We start from the raw sequence: 15,902 nt of genomic DNA, 5'->3' as shown, positions 1-15,902 counted from the left end.
TAGTTCTGTACATTTAACCAGAAGGAGTGCTCCTGAACCCCAGCCACACAAATACATTGGAAGCTTGCAGTAACAGAGTTCAAAACCAAAGCCAAGGAAGGGACCTAGGTAATGTCATTTTGATAAACAGCAGTGATCTGTGTACCAAGAAGTAACTGATAAAGATTAGTACCATTAAATAAGTTGTGTTGATACTACTATAGTCTTTCTACTCTCCCTGAATACATTCAGTAAGTTTTGACATTCCCTTTTTCCCCACCACCATAAATCCCATCAGTGGCAGTACCACAATTAGATCAAGGGAGCTTCTGAAGTTCTTTTTGTTAAGTCTTGCCACCTAACATTTGTATGGGAACAGGTGGCTAAGCCAGGGACAGATTTTGCTCTTGGCTCTACAGTGTTACCCGGATTTCCACTTGCACAACAACAGCATTCAGCTGCTGGCTCCTAAACCCAGTAAATGGAGCAACACTGCTTTGGGAGCCCAACTTTAGCTGCTAGAGTTTGACACACAGCATACACACCTTGAGTAGAGGCATGGCAGCTCGGCATCGTGCAGTTTTTATGTTCTTTAGGAAATGAGATTCATCCTGAAACAAAACAAGCACGAAAGTGAAGACAGTTCTGATCCATATTCTAACTGCAAGCTACAGAACAAATTCCCAGTATTCTCAGCTATCTAATATTACAAGCCTATCATCCCAGAGGATATTTCAAGCACTGGAATAGTCACATCATATTCTAAATGAAAAGACAGCATGGAGAGTAGCAGGATTCCTACATTCAGATCCACGGCTGCAAGCAAATGGAACAGAAATCAAACCTTAAAGCCATGAATCTCAAACAACCACAAACAAGTGAGCAGAGGGGGCTGGAGACGGAAGGAGAAAGAGGAACATTATTTTCACCACCGATACTCATTTGTCCCATGTGTCCTTTAAATGCAGCAAACATAGGAGGCCCATACTGTGTCAATTCTCTAAATAAGGGGTTAATGAAAACTATAAGGAAAAAAGAGAAATCTAATTACGATCCAACTGTTCTGCTGATAGGGCTCACTGGGTGGATAATAGCCTCCTACTTGAGACACCACCCCCAAACAGGCCTCATTTCTACTGCTGTAGCAAAGCAGAACTTAGACACAAAAAGCAATTGGTGCCCTCCAAGGGCACATTCTCGTCTTTCCATGTGTGGACGAGCAAGCAACCACGCATGCAAAGACAACACAAGTGCTTAGCCTCTCAGGCATAGCCTTCTCCCTCCTGATTAACGAATAAGCTACACTAACGTTCCTAGCCATCAAAAGAAGATTGGAAGAAAAAGCAGGGAAGCTCAGCACTCAGTAGGACTACTCTCATCTGTAAAAACATATACAAGGTCCAGATTTGAACAGATAAACACACAGAAAGAACATCTGCCATCTCAGGGCTGGTAAAAGGTTCCAGGGCAGTAGCCCTAGAGCCCAAGTCTCTCTACCCCAAGCACCAGCATACAAAAGTATCAATCTGCATTTCCACCCTGACAGAATGTCTTGTCATAGAGGGGATGGGGGGGGGGCAGGGAAAGCATCACTTCCCCCATAAGTAGTTTGGTCTCCAAAGAACTCCATCTATTCCCACATTCCCATCTGATGTTGAGAAACAATGGGATTACTATGTTCCAATTGTCATGATCTTAGGGACAGGTGCATATATGTGCTGAAAACTAGACTGAGAACATCAAAAACTCATAGTAAGCTGTGTAGATGCTTTTGCCCTCTATTGATCCAAGCTGGATTTGAAACACTATGTTTTGAATCTTTAGTAACTAAAATCCAGAAAAATGCCTTTAACCACAGCTCTGTAAAAGGTTAAAAAATGGATTTCAAAGCATTTTACCAAAGAAATTATATAGGGGATCAAAGAAGGCTTAATGCAGATTGCCAGTAGAACAAAAGCAAAGGGAAATTTTTTGATGCTTTACCCACATACTTGATGCTGAGAGGTTATCTAGTTTACTGGATAAGCACTAACACCCTGAAGTCTAATCCCCTTAAGAAGATACAATTCCAAAACTATTGTACTGACACACCACATTAAACACTTCGCTCTCAGCAGAGGACATGCCCAATGCCCAACCACAATGAAATCGGAGGGGCACCATAACCAGTAAGAGAGAAAACACAGCCTCAGGAGTCAAAAAGGAATGAAACTCTACTAGTTATCCTCAAAAGATTTCAGGGAAACCTCCTACTTCTCCTCTTGAAGAGAGCTGCAATCACAGCCACAATTATAAGATACTTTCAGTCCTAAATAAGGCCCACTTCACACTTCTCTCCTGTACAACACGAAAGTTATCCCATTTGCAGCACAAAATGAACTTCAAAATTTTAGTGTACCACTTACTATAATAACTACTTGGAAAGTGCTCTTAAGTTGCTTGTCCATCTTGCTGAGGAGGTCAAAGCTGACAATGTTGATCAAGCTTGCTGTTAGGTTGTCTTTGCCAGTCACTATAACATTGGTGCTACCTGGACTCAAGGATGGAAGCCACCTGTGAAATGCCTGGAGGAAGAGGAAAGCAATTAATTGCACTCTGGTGCTTATGTTCTGTCAGGATCTCAAAGCACTTCAGAGCATCTTCACGAATGCTTACAACACGGAGCCATCCCACCTGCCATTGGACATCAGCTGAGAGCACAGCAAGGGTAAGCAGCCTTCCCAAGGCAACAACCCTAGCAATGGCAAGATCAAGAACAGAATTCAGGCTTTAAGGCAAAATCTACCTTCCACAGCTAGGGAGGCTCAAACATGCTCTATTTTTGCTTCTTACTGAAAAAAAAGATGATTTGCTGCGGAAATATGCATAACCTCCTGACAATGTTACCTGCTATGCTCAGAGCCAGAGAACACAGTGACCACTACTGACACAGAAATTTAGTTTTCCCATCCAACAGGACAACCTCAGGCTGTGAAACACGGACTTCTAAGCAGAAAGTATCTCTCACTACAGCAATGTTCACTCTACAGTGAGGATGAAGTACAACTCATCCAGATAAATAAAAACTCTTCCACTACCTCTCCTCAAAAAGTCTACAAAAAACCCCCAAACAAACAAAATTAAAAGATCAAGTTGACAACACACCAGCTGCTCTATGACAGCAGCTGAAATACACGTGGTGATAGTCATTCAAATCAACCTCTTGAAATGCTCCACACACCAGAGCAAGCTATCCTCCCCCAAATCCATCTGTTAGCTACTGAGCACCCACCTTTTCCCTTGTAATTATGTCCCCAATGACACCAACCTCTCTGCAACATTTGAGTTCCGCTGATGTTGCTCTGCAACTGGCTGGGGCTCTAGCAATCTGGATCTGGTCCCTACAGAAATGTATCCTAGGAGTGGCGATGAGAAATGGCACCTCTGCCTCTAGGCCCTTCACTTGTGGAAAACCCCCAAGCCTCATTCCTCTCCTCTGTTCAGCAATCACATGCAGCAGCCAGAGCAATTAAATGTGAGCTTCTCACACTTCTCAGTATGTGAGAAACTAACTAACTATCCTTCACTGCTTAGGGTAAGCAGCACAACCTAAATGGGCCAACATGCGGGCAAGGTTAGATCCCAAACAAAAAAACATGTGGCTGACACTAAGCCAAAACCTAGATACAGGTGGCAGCAGTGGGAAAGCATCTGGAAGCTCCTACCTGTACCACCCTCTCCTTTTATAAAGGGCATGTGACTAATTCTCCGTGTAAAAGTGATTCTATATTTCTCACTTGATGCTGACCTTTGTCCACAAGAAGTGCTTTGAAACTGCCTTGACCATTAATTTAAGTTTCAATGCTGAACTCCAAATGCACATGGGCGCAACACTTCTCACCCAAGAGTACCTTGCATCTTCCCACTAGCTTCCTATGGCACCTTGAATATAAAGGCCTGACCCCAGAAAGCCAAAATAAAATGCCAGCAACTCTGAGATGAAGACAATTCCTGGCAATTCAGCTCCAGAGACACCACAAAATCTTCTACCGTTAGAGTAAAACACATCTGTGCAAGTGTGCAGTGTACAAGCCATGACAGTGATTTATTTCAGTATACATTTCCCAACTGCACAAGCTTTCTTGGGCTTCTGATCAACATTAAGAGAGGACTCGAAAGCATCAGAAGCATACAGTGGACAGGTCCAAAGATATTTTATGACAGACACTTAATGATGATAACAGGGCCTTGTCAAGAAAGCAGAGAATCCCAGCATCTGGGCTTCTCTTCCAGCCAAGGGACCAGCAAATACTGCTATGAAGGTCTTGAACACAACGTACAATTGCTTGAATGCAACTATTGTCTTTGACACTGACAAGTAAAACACCACCCTTGGAGTCAGCTGACTTGCAGGAACAAAGTAAAAGGGTCAGAGGAGATATTTTCTCTAGATCTCCCTCTTTCCAACAGATCAGCTGGGCCACAAAAAGAAAATCAACCAATAAAAGAAAATGGGCATATATCATACAGTCAATGTCAAGCAATTTCCCCCCCTCAAGCTTCTAAATGAGGAATAGTTTTGGTTTCTTCCCCTTAACATACATCTTTTTTAAATTCTAACTTGTACAGAGTGCAACACAGCACAATCATCACACACGCTCTCTACTGGCCACCTGCAGACGCACAAGCTCACAGTACCTCTGCCCACGTAAACCTCACAGAAGAAGGAGTCACCACCAGCAAGGGCCATTCCTTTTGGTAATACGCAGCAATGCAGATCGCCTGTATGGTCTTGCCCAAGCCCATGTCATCCGCAAGAAGTAAACGTCCATTTCTTAGAATTGCGAAACTGGAGAAAATAGAGAGGGGAAATAAGTAAGAGTCAGTTTACAATCTGTCCTGGCAGTCAAGATAAGCACAACTCATCACCAAGCCTATAACGTGTATCACCTGGAAGTGATCTGGGTTCTTCAGTAAACCTGGATCTTCTCCCTTAGTCTTAACACAAGTGAGCAACTCACACAAATCTCTCAAAGCTTGGAAGCTCCTGAACAGAGTGGTTCAGCCCAGTCCTTAGAGACTTTGATTTCATATGTGTAGTCATCTCAGGACATTACAAATATTTAAAGCATATTTTTTCCATGACATTACCCACATTCTGTCCCAGATTTTATCCTGGCCAAGCTGAGAAACTATTATTAATAACAATGCCACTTTAACACCAATAAGCACAGACTTCTCTGGATTGCATATTGAAATCAACAACTAATGACCATATATGATGGAGACAGGGACATTTAAAAGTTTATCTCTACATAGAATTAGTCATTTTAAATTTTTCAGGGCCTGAGTCCCATTTCCTGGCACCTTCCCATGTGTAATTAATATTTAAAAAACAACAACAAAGAGTTGCACTTGGGAAAAAAACGATATCTTACAAAATAAAAAAATCATATGACAGTTAAGATTAGATATGTATCATTTGAACAATTTTACGAGACTAGAAAAATGCTACTTTCCTCCTGACTCATGATGAAGAATTCTATCTAGAAACAGAATAGACGTGTCACTCAAAAAAAAAAAATTCCACAAAAATAACCCAAACAAACCAAACCATAACATACCAAACAACCAAGAGCCCGGAGTGACAGAGTGTTAACAGCCCAAGACTGAGAAATGTGGAGTCCTCCATGGGAGAGAATGTAGCCTGGGCATCAATATCAAGTACACAATTCTAGGCAAGGACTAGCTTTCAACAGCATGCAAAAAGGACATACTTCACACCTTCCCGCTGAAAGGGCATGAGGCTCGTCACAATTTTGGAGTCCACTACTGAAAGGTCAGCATCAGGAATGTCTGTCTGTGGTGCAGATCTCTGCATTTGAGCAGCAAAGGTTTGTATTACTGCCTCGGGCAGTGGCTCCACTTCTATTGACACAAGGCTCTGTAACATTTCCACTGCAAAGAACAAAGCAGTTTATTATCAGAAGGGACAACATACACATAAGTTACATTATGGATGTCAGGGCACAACCCTCAACCTCATCAACAGTATTATTTCCTATCCTGAAACAGCTTAAGAAAGCACTTTATCATGCACAGGTGTTGACCTGGCCTCTTGCCTGAAGTTCATTTCAGAATCACATGATGAATCACATCTCTTCCCCCATATTTAGACTTGGTTATAAAAAACCAAAAGCGATGATCATTCAGAGATGATTGCTACTAATACAGCTGGAGATGGATTATTCACACTGAGGGCAGCTTAGGGCACACTTTACTCAGAAATAAAAGTATGGATTTGAGCAAAAGAGCTCCTGAAACCTAGAAGGCAGGGACATCTTCATCTTGACCTTGCGACTCTGCATTAAACACCTCTGAGATCTGCACTATCCCTGAGTGATCAAGAGTGACCTGAGACACAGTTACCTAAAGAATATCATATATATCTTCAGCTTTGAACACTCTTCTCCTCCTGTTCCCCAAAATCACACAGGTTTGGCTCTGTCTCCACTTTCTCACCCTTTGTTTCCCATGTTTGGGTAAGAAAGCAGGAAGCACTTCAAGACTCAGAGAAACTGCTCTTGTACCACCATCAGCAGCACTCTGACAACCACCCTTCAGGAACATGGTACCAACAGCAACTCCCTGCTCAGCTCATGTCCACTGCTGTTCTCCTGAACAGAAGTAGCTTGAAGGCCAGAACTAGCTCACAGACAGTCACTCGAGTCCCTCACCACTACTCTTGTTTCATCCATGAAGCCTCTCAACTTTATCTGCAGCATAAAGCCTTCCTAGTCAAACTAAAGGGATCCTCAGCCTCCCTCACGCAAAGACCTCAGGGCCTTCGTCTTTGCAACCCATGCATCACAACAAGCAAAGCGTCAGAGCACTCATCCTCCTTGACAACCTTACTTCAGTCACTTCCAGCAGCCTCTCTAACCCATCCCAAAAGATAAAAATATTTCTTTTTAATCCAACAGTAAATTTCTATGAAAACAAATACCAGTTTAAAACATGCAGTGAGCTGGGACCAGGAAAACATGTTTAATAATCAATCTCTGCCTACTGACTGAGAAACAAAAGACACCTGTACACTAGGAACACAAATGCATGCGCACAGATCCTTTATTGCAGGAAGCAACTTCTTTTTATTCAGTGGTTAGTTTGTATACAAAGTCAGGAAGACATAAAACAACTCTGTTTGCAAAAAGACTGAAATAAGAATTCACTATACCAGCAGTAAATGCACCTCCAGAATTCAGTTAGGTATTTTCATTTCAGTTATCTCCATAAGGAAGGCAGCTGGATGGACCCCTGCCATATGAAGGGGGAAGCAATTCCAAGAAATATACATATGAAAAGATTTCTATTTGTGGTTGGGCAATGACCAAACTTTTTAAACTCTCCAGTTTAATTTATACTTCTTCAATAGCAGGAACTCTCTCCACCAGAAGCACAGCACAAGCTTGTTATTACACTCACAGACTGAGCTATGTGTTAGCATAATTGCTACAATTTGCTCACTGATAATTCTGTTGCTATTGTTCTGTACATGAGCTGGGAGAGTGATTAAGATATATCTGCCATCAGCATGATTCATCCAACAGACATTTTTTACTGAAGTGACCTTTATATAAAGATGACTGAGCAACTAGGCAAAGAGACATTAACCTCTACAAACAGTTCCCAGCTAACAGATATCTCTGCTGGAAATGGCAACCAGCCTTTCAAAATGCTTTTCTTTTTTTTATTTTGATGTAGGTAAACGAACAGGCACAAAGCAAATGCTGTTCCTCAAAAAGGCACGTGCTAGAAGCCTCAAATGCCCTCACAAATTACAGCCTGCAAGAACATTTACTGAATTTTTTTTTTTGCTTTCCTCAAATCTGTGGGATTCTGAATATTTCATGTGATGTATACAATTGCCAGCTAACACGGCTGAGAGAGTGACAGACTGGGAGATGATGCGTTTGCTCAGACTGCCTAGCATATGCTACAGGATCAGGCCCTGTGCACATACAAAAGGCCCTTTTAGCAAATTGTGAGAGATCATCAGCTCTCACTTAAACCAGGGCCTGTCAACATCCCAGTCCTAGAGTTTCATAATTGTCCCCACCAAGACACACTAATTTTCAATAGCTGGCATTTGTACAAGGCCCCACCACATGGTTTTCAGCCCTACAACCATTACTAATATTTTTAAGACATGCATCACAGGAGCATGCAGATACTCAATTATTAAACGTGCTTCAGTATCCGGTGGAAGCAGGAGCCCATGCTTGAGCAAAATTACTCTGAGCAACAGCATTTCAGCTCTGAAACACTGTCACACTTTCTAAGGATGCGTGTAGAACACCTTGCTTCTTATCTTTCCGAAGCTTACCCCAATCAAATTCCACAGCCACATCCCCTCACACAATTACCAAGGCAAACACAGCAGGCTGACTGGGAGGATAAATAATAATTATAATACTTAGGACTTGTGCAATGCTATTCAGCTCAAAGCACTCTATAAACTTAGCTAAACATAAAAAACTAAGAAGCAGATGTGCTAGGAGCTTGCTGCTAAGACTGGATAATTCTGCAAAGTGGCATCCATTTTTAAAAAAAAAACCAAAACACAACAAACCACGGTTCTACATCTCAATTTAGTGAGTCACAGTTTCACTACCATTACACAGATGCATAAAGGCAGGAGTCTACTGGTCAACTTCTACCAAGAAATGAATGTTGTAGCAACACTATGCGCTTAGATTCCACTTGCAAGGGAAAATACCATGCTCTCTTTAAAAGATCAAGTGAAACAAGCAGCTCTTCTCATTTGCCTCAAAATCAACTCAACTACAGAAGCAACCTGAAATCTAACCTGCCTCATACATCAACTGAAAACTTAACAGTTGTGCGCTGCCTGCAAAACCATTATTACCAGCAGTAACATATGAGGCTGAACAAAATCAGCTAGATGGCACCCAGACTGTAACTGGGGATGAACTGGTTGTTACAGAAAACATCAGTTGACTTGAAAACCTAGAGCTCTGACCTGGAACACAAAATTTGCTGGGTGTGAAATGAAATAGCACATCACCATGCACGCTGCTTAAAGAACCGGAAGTAAAACAGCCGTGTTTGTACTTTTACCGGAAGTAAAACTGCGTGTTTGTTTTCCAAGCAAGTGGTAGCTGTGCCAGTTCATGAATTGACATACAGGCAAAAAGGAGCAAGGCGGGCTGGCGCTGAGGGTAAGGAGAGCACAGCTAAAAAGTCAGTAAGACAGAATTTCTGTAAGGACAGGAAGTCTTGGCCAGGCACCATGCCAACCTCTTCAAATTTGGCAAGCAGGAACAGAGGAATCCATTAGAGCTGGTGTATGCTATAAGCAATAAAAATAACTTTATGACAGTAGATACATACATGTGCTCCAAGAAATGGCACAGAAATGCAGTGCAGAATCTGGCAAAATAGAGCCACCCTCCTGACAGGCCCTGAAAGGACTGCCATGAATAACACACATTTATAAAGTTTAGAGTCTGGGCAAACAGTGTAAATGTCTGACAAAACAGGAAGACACCTGCTTCATGGTTTGTTAGCAACTTATCTCTGCAGAGTCAAAATGCTTAGCCCAAGCAAATTAGCTAAAATCCATTTGCCTCCCCAGAAAAAAAGCCAGAAAAAAGCAGCTACTCACTTAGTTTGGGATAGTCCTCCAGCAGGAAATTCCACTTTCTGGTGTTCATATCTGCAATATTTACAAACACTGTCATAAGTCTCTTTTTTAAAAGACTGAATTCTTTGTCCATAAGAACATGGCTAGCCATCCATACCCTCTGCATTTCAGAACGACTTTAAAAGAATTCTTACCTTGTCCAGCAATCAATTCTCCTCTGTTTGTTTCAATGTTAAGCAAACAGTTTGAAAAACACTTAAAAGTATGAGCACACATCTAGAAGTGGTGGTATCACTGAAGCAAGCCAAGGTCATCTCCTCTAATGAACCACTGTAATGAACAGACCCATGCAAGGATTTTGGCAACCACCTTTTCTTCACTGCAAGAGGGGATGAAAACTGCATGCGAAGGTTCCTACTTGTTAACCAACAAACTCTGACTTCAGTCAGTAACACAATCGCTTTCAGTTGTACCTCTGTACCCTACAGACAATGTGCTCAGGATGGTACAGAGGAAATCCACCAATTCATCAATACCCAAAATGTAACATGAACAGCACCTGCCTACAACTTCCACAGAAGGTAGAGTGAATTCAGAGTCTTCTGAAGACACAAGGCACCAGGTGAGGCTCTGGCCAAAGAACAAGAACTCTAGGATTTGTTCCCTGTGCTGTCACTGACCTGCTGTGACACTGTGCAGGTCATCTCATCACTTTGTGCCTCGTTTCCCACATTACAAGTGGGAAAAACTGATATTTACCATTGAAATCTGAATGCCAACAAAAAGTGCTCTACAGTTCCATTTGCCTTAAAAACATCAGTAAAGCTGCTGCTGGCAAACTCAATCCATTCAGGCACTTGCAGCCATTATACACCACAGTAAAGCACGAGAAATATGAGAATGTCCAACTGCATTGGACAAGAACTTATGCATGGTGTCTATATTGCTCGTAAATTATCCGCACATCTCACCTCAACAGTAAATGTAATCGTGCCAAGTGATGAAATATCACCTTGGCTAACAGGCCCGGAAGAGTACATGTTCTGGCACAGAGTAAAGTGCAAGACACAGATACAGCACTGTATCAGAACTACAGGAGCTCTCAAAAATCTTCACCAAAGCATATCCTCTCATGCTCTTTCAGAGGGATGTACTCTCACAATCCCTCTCCTCTGAAGCATTCACAGGACTCCAAAAGCAGCCTCAACATCATTAGAAAAAAAGAAGAAACAACAAGAGACTCACCATAGTTTCTGGAATCCATCTGTTTGAACAGTCCAATAATTTCTGCAGAATACCCAATATCAACCTCAAACCGCAAGCGAGAGATCAGCACGCACTTCCCTTTGACAAGGGCTGAGGGTTTCTTCCAGTTCTTACACATCTTCAAGAGGGATTTCACATCAACACTACTGCCAATGACATGAGCGCCTGATGCCAAGTCAACTACATTTTCTCCTTCCAGTGGTGCCAGAATTACTGACGAAAGTTGATTTGCTGCTTTCACTAGGGAGAAAAAGGATGAGATACAGAGAAAAGAATTAAAAACAAAAAACAGGGATAAACTAAAGATGCACAGGATCACAGGGAAGAGAAGGGACAAGAGGATGACAAACATACCATGCAACTTCAAGTTTAAAAGGAATGATTATTCCCTGCTTTCACTCACAGGGGCAAAGAATAGAGTGATGGGCTGGAGGAGCAAGTTGGTGGGATTTTCCACAGAGAATACAGCAGGGGTAGAGAGAACATGTGACAGGAGGTGAACAAGGGCCTGTCAAGTATTGTCACTGCACTAGGCTCCCTCCCTGTCAGCAATCCAAACACATGGCTCACTAGGCCAGGGTAAGCAACCTGCAGAACCACATTCAGCAGTAAATTGCACCCAGCCATACAGTGTTTTCTCTTCACTCACAAAGTTGCAGGGACAGGGGCATGGTGATCAATAGTATGTGCCTGAAAAGATGGGAAGGTGCTTCTGCATACAGCAAAGGAGAAGGATCGAAAAATATATGCCTCCTGCCTCATGTCAAATGTCTGATATCCAATCTTATCTAGGAGGAATGCTGCATATTCACAATACGGTAAGAAGGATATCAGGAAGGAATCTAGTTCAAACCCCTAAATCTCCTTTGTTACAATTTGAGTCCATCATCCTTTATGCTATGGTGTCTTACACTTACTCGTACTTCCCTCCAGCCATCTGCACTCCTATCTTACTAATCACTAACCACCACCTCTGTCATGATGCCAGGGCATGGGGAGAGAAGTGACACAGCACTTTACACATGTTACTGTGGCCACAGCTATCCACACTAATAAACATTCCACTTTTCCCTATGTCTCTCTGCCAATCTCTGCCCATATGGTACCTTTTTATTATAGCTGAACTGTGATGGTTAAGGAACAAGAATCATTTTTTCTTGTATTTTTACAGCACCAAAATAGGGAAGTTCATCCCCAAGACTCCAACTCATAGGTGCCAGAGTAACACAAAGATTCGTTAACATCTCCGTAGTCCATTAGACTCAAGAACAGGGGACCACTAAGCACATTCTGCTTCCATGTATTTGCAGAGAGAGGCAACCTCCCCTATGCAGAAGCTGTTTAGAGTAAATCCAGGCAAATCCCATCCTTCGAGCATTGAGCTGCACATCATGATCCACTTTCCTTCTTTTCAAATAGCCCAGCTTACTGATAATGGAACAAAAACATACAGAATTTAAGTTCTGTAGGAACTTGAAGGGAGAAAGAAAGAAAGAAATTCACTTTCTTCACAACCAGCTAATAAATAAACCATTTGTATTTCATCCAACTTTATTTTAAAGTAAGTGACTTCCAGAATAAACTCAAGCATTTGAGATTTCTCCTACAAAGAAAAAGTTTAAGAGCATTAAGTGAAAGCAATGTTTAAAGTAGAGGACTGGGAAACCACCAGTTCAGACTTCCTCCTCCCAATGCACCAAGATTTTATATGATACTGTTTTAGCATTGCATAGTTAGATCTCACCTCTACAGCTAATACAAAAAGCAACTGGAAAAAAACCCATATTTTACTCTTTTATTTCAATATCTGTTCTGAGGCTTGTCTGCATGTTTAATTTGTAGTACAAAGAAAGAAATGTAATACAGGACAACACTATTCAGAACAAAAAAACTAACAGTGGGAAGTTTTAAAATAATTGTTTTTACACTTACAAGACTTCAAACCAAGGCCCTTCAAAGTCAGTTCCCTTTTCTCAGGGTATTTTCCCCCTGGTATCGTTGACCAATGTCAATCACATATTGTCTTCCCTTGTCAGCACGAACTTTCCACAAACAACTCATATATTTGACAGCTTTAAGGAAAAAAGCCTCATTTCTTAAAACCGTCCTCTTCATTTGTAGGCTCCTTGGTGCAGAGACTATACTCTCACCTGTACTTCATACACTTCGAGCAAACCAGCAGCATTTGAATTATAAATGTGTGGCAACCCACATGGGAAGCTAAAATATCAGCACTCAACTGTGGGTTTTTCGAAGTGCTCAACACAGGCCTAATTCTGTTCCCACTGAAATCAATAGTGATTTATGACTCGCTTCAATACAATGTGCTTTTGAAAAGCTTACATGAAGTGTTTGCCTCTATCATCTCTCAATCTTTCCAGAACAAAATGACAGGAGAGGAAAAAAAAGATAAAATCCTTGTTATGCCAAAAAAGGCAACTTCATTTTCAGTCTCACTCAAAGCCCTATAGAGAATTACACTTCTTCCTTTTCTGACACCCAAAATTAACAGGAAAAAAGGTAAAACAAACAAAAAAAAGCTGTTTAAGAAGAACATACATGAACAGACCTACAAATTAAGCATTAGCCAGTAGAACACACTCAGTTCTCAACACAAACTCATACAAAGTGCCCACACATCAGATATTTGTCCTCTGACCAGGCTTGTTGTTGCCAAAAGATCCTACAGTGTCAGAAAAAGTTAAACCTATGCTTGGCATTTAGATTACATGAAAATCAAGTTATTTCTAAATAACTGTAAAGTGCCAGAAAAATGTTACGAGCTAGATGACTAAAAGATGGGTGTTACATTTGAGTAGCATTACTTCTATTACTCCAGAAAATAACAAAGCTAAATAATAATTATGGAAGGCAGAGGAAGGGGGTCAAGACTTCGATCCATTTTACATTCAACAACCCATTTACTTACTGAAAATGCTATAATCTTCCATGCTGAAATTCCACTTTTTCATAGCAGGATCTAAAACAGGGAAGAATATGAATCATTTGGGGTAGAAAAAAAGTAGTGCTGTGAAATATTCACGTGAGGCAAGAGAGAATTCACTCTACTCATGCAAACTCTTCAATACATGTCTGAAAAACAGCATGCCCAGTTTTACAGCTACATGACACCAAAAAAGTTACAGGGCACAACAATACTAAGACAAGAAGAATGCAGCAGCCATTCACAGGGAGCAGCAACACATGGGGGGAAACAAAACTACGATATAACAAATAAAGGCAGGGAGAAGACATCAGAAGCAAGCCAAAAGCTGGAGACTCCACTGCTCTCAGTAACTCAGTTAACAGAATCAGTTCATCAGCTCCGAACTACAGCTGGAGTGACCCATTTTTCCATACCAATTTATGAACAACTTCTCTTCCTTCACTCCCAAAAGACTGACCAGCTGCCATCACTAAACTTCTTAGAACACTTAGAGGCCTTCATAAAGCAGGGCTTCTGATTTCTTGGCTAAAACCAAGCTCAAGCTATTTACGCCCAGAATTTCTTTCCAATTTCAGCTGTCTTTACTTTTCCAGTCCCCCATTAATACCACATATTCCACCCCAGCAATAGCTGCACTGCTGAGAGCATATAGCAACTACAGTTCCAGCAGACATTGAAACTTCAACCCAACATAAAACAGAGATAACAGCAAACAACCAATTCTTACCATAGCTTTTGCTTGGTATCTTCTTAAACACAGCAATAAGCTCAGCATTATACCCTATTTCAACCTGGAATCGGTCTTCCCCATATTTCACACATTTTCCTTTTGTAACACTATTTGCTTTCTTGCAAGAGGCAGAATCAAAGGTAGAGCCTGCACCAGCAGAGCTGGTCAGCTTCAGCATCCTACTACTGGCCTGACAGACACCACCTCCCCCTTCTCTTTCCATTGGTCTGCTTGCGTTTATCAGCATTTCTGAATCACTCGGGGTAGCGCTGCTTGGTGGTGAAACATATTTTATGGCAGATTTGTTCTGACTTTGTAAGTCTTTAGTACCACCAGGGTACTCATTGTCAATTAATCTAGGATGAGATGGTTCTGTAGGGCTTTTGAAAGCTGGGTAGCACTTGGGCTGCTGGAATGTACCAAGATTAATTAAAGCTTGTTGTCCCTGTTCTTGATCACCAGCATCCAAGCAATGTTTATGGGAATAACTCAGAGAATTTGGGATCGTTGTAGGGCACTGCTTAATGCCACTTGCTTGTTCCGAGTCCTCTGAACAATTCTTTTGTTGCTCTCCATGTGAACCAGCCATCTGTTGGTTTGCAGTGTAATGATTATAATCCTTCTGAAGACAGCTCTTCTGCTCCACAGGACTGTTTGGATTCTGTTGGTGCTGGGTAATGAACCCAACATGATTGCTTTCTTGCTTCAAGTTTCCGCGATTGCCTGGACTCTGTTCTTTCGCCTGAGGTCCAGCAATCCCCACCTGCCCACCTCTCTGGGCTGCTAGCCTCTCTGCTCTCCTAGCCAAAGCCTTCTGGCGGTTCTCTTCAATTCTTCTCTGTTGTTCCTCTGTAAGGCCTGATGACATCTTCAACAATTCAAACAATACATCTGAATCAAAACTGCATCAGAAATGCAGGAGGCACTTGATTCTTCACAGAAACTGAGGTGAGTCTATCAAAAAAAAAAAACAAACAAACCACCAACCAAACATCAAAAAGAGGCAGGAAGTTTCAACTCTGTTACCCCCAAAAACACTTATTATATTGACAACTCAGTATTATTAGTGACTGTAAGTGATCCAACACAAAAAACTAGTAGGCCAGCAAAGCTGTCAGACCAACACTGAGCAAGCAGATGCTGACAACCACTGCTGGGGCTTTGCATGCCAGCACCACATACATAAAACACACTGAAAAATGAGAAAAATCCCATTCCACTACAGTTCTGAGCACTCTTCTCTGCAAATCCCAGCAGAACTGACAAAATAGCTAGGCACAGGGACACCCTGCAGTGCAAAGGCAAATGCAGGCAAAGCAATACATCTCTGCACA

The 15,902-nt window shown here is 41.7% G+C and overlaps 1 protein-coding gene across 1 annotated transcript; it reads right to left on the bottom strand.

Moving 5' to 3' along the window:
• Positions 1 to 524: 524 nt before the first annotated feature.
• LOC104462635 (SWI/SNF-related matrix-associated actin-dependent regulator of chromatin subfamily A-like protein 1) lies at positions 525 to 15,436 on the bottom strand (the record flags this gene model as incomplete). Its single annotated transcript, XM_010074650.1, has 8 exons — positions 14,566 to 15,436; positions 13,821 to 13,871; positions 10,871 to 11,131; positions 9,647 to 9,697; positions 5,736 to 5,916; positions 4,657 to 4,807; positions 2,385 to 2,543; positions 525 to 590 (listed from the first exon to the last, which is right to left on the bottom strand). Coding segments are annotated over exons 1-8 (1,791 nt in total), but the record flags the coding sequence as incomplete, so codon positions are not given.
• Between the last annotated feature and the right edge of the window lie 466 nt (positions 15,437 to 15,902).

The sequence above is a fragment of the Pterocles gutturalis genome, unplaced genomic scaffold (genome assembly GCF_000699245.1).
Source record: "Pterocles gutturalis isolate BGI_N339 unplaced genomic scaffold, ASM69924v1 scaffold32627, whole genome shotgun sequence".
Taxonomy (NCBI): domain Eukaryota; kingdom Metazoa; phylum Chordata; class Aves; order Pterocliformes; family Pteroclidae; genus Pterocles; species Pterocles gutturalis.
Note: the sequence above shows the minus strand (reverse complement) of the source record. Positions and strands in the feature narration are given on the sequence as shown.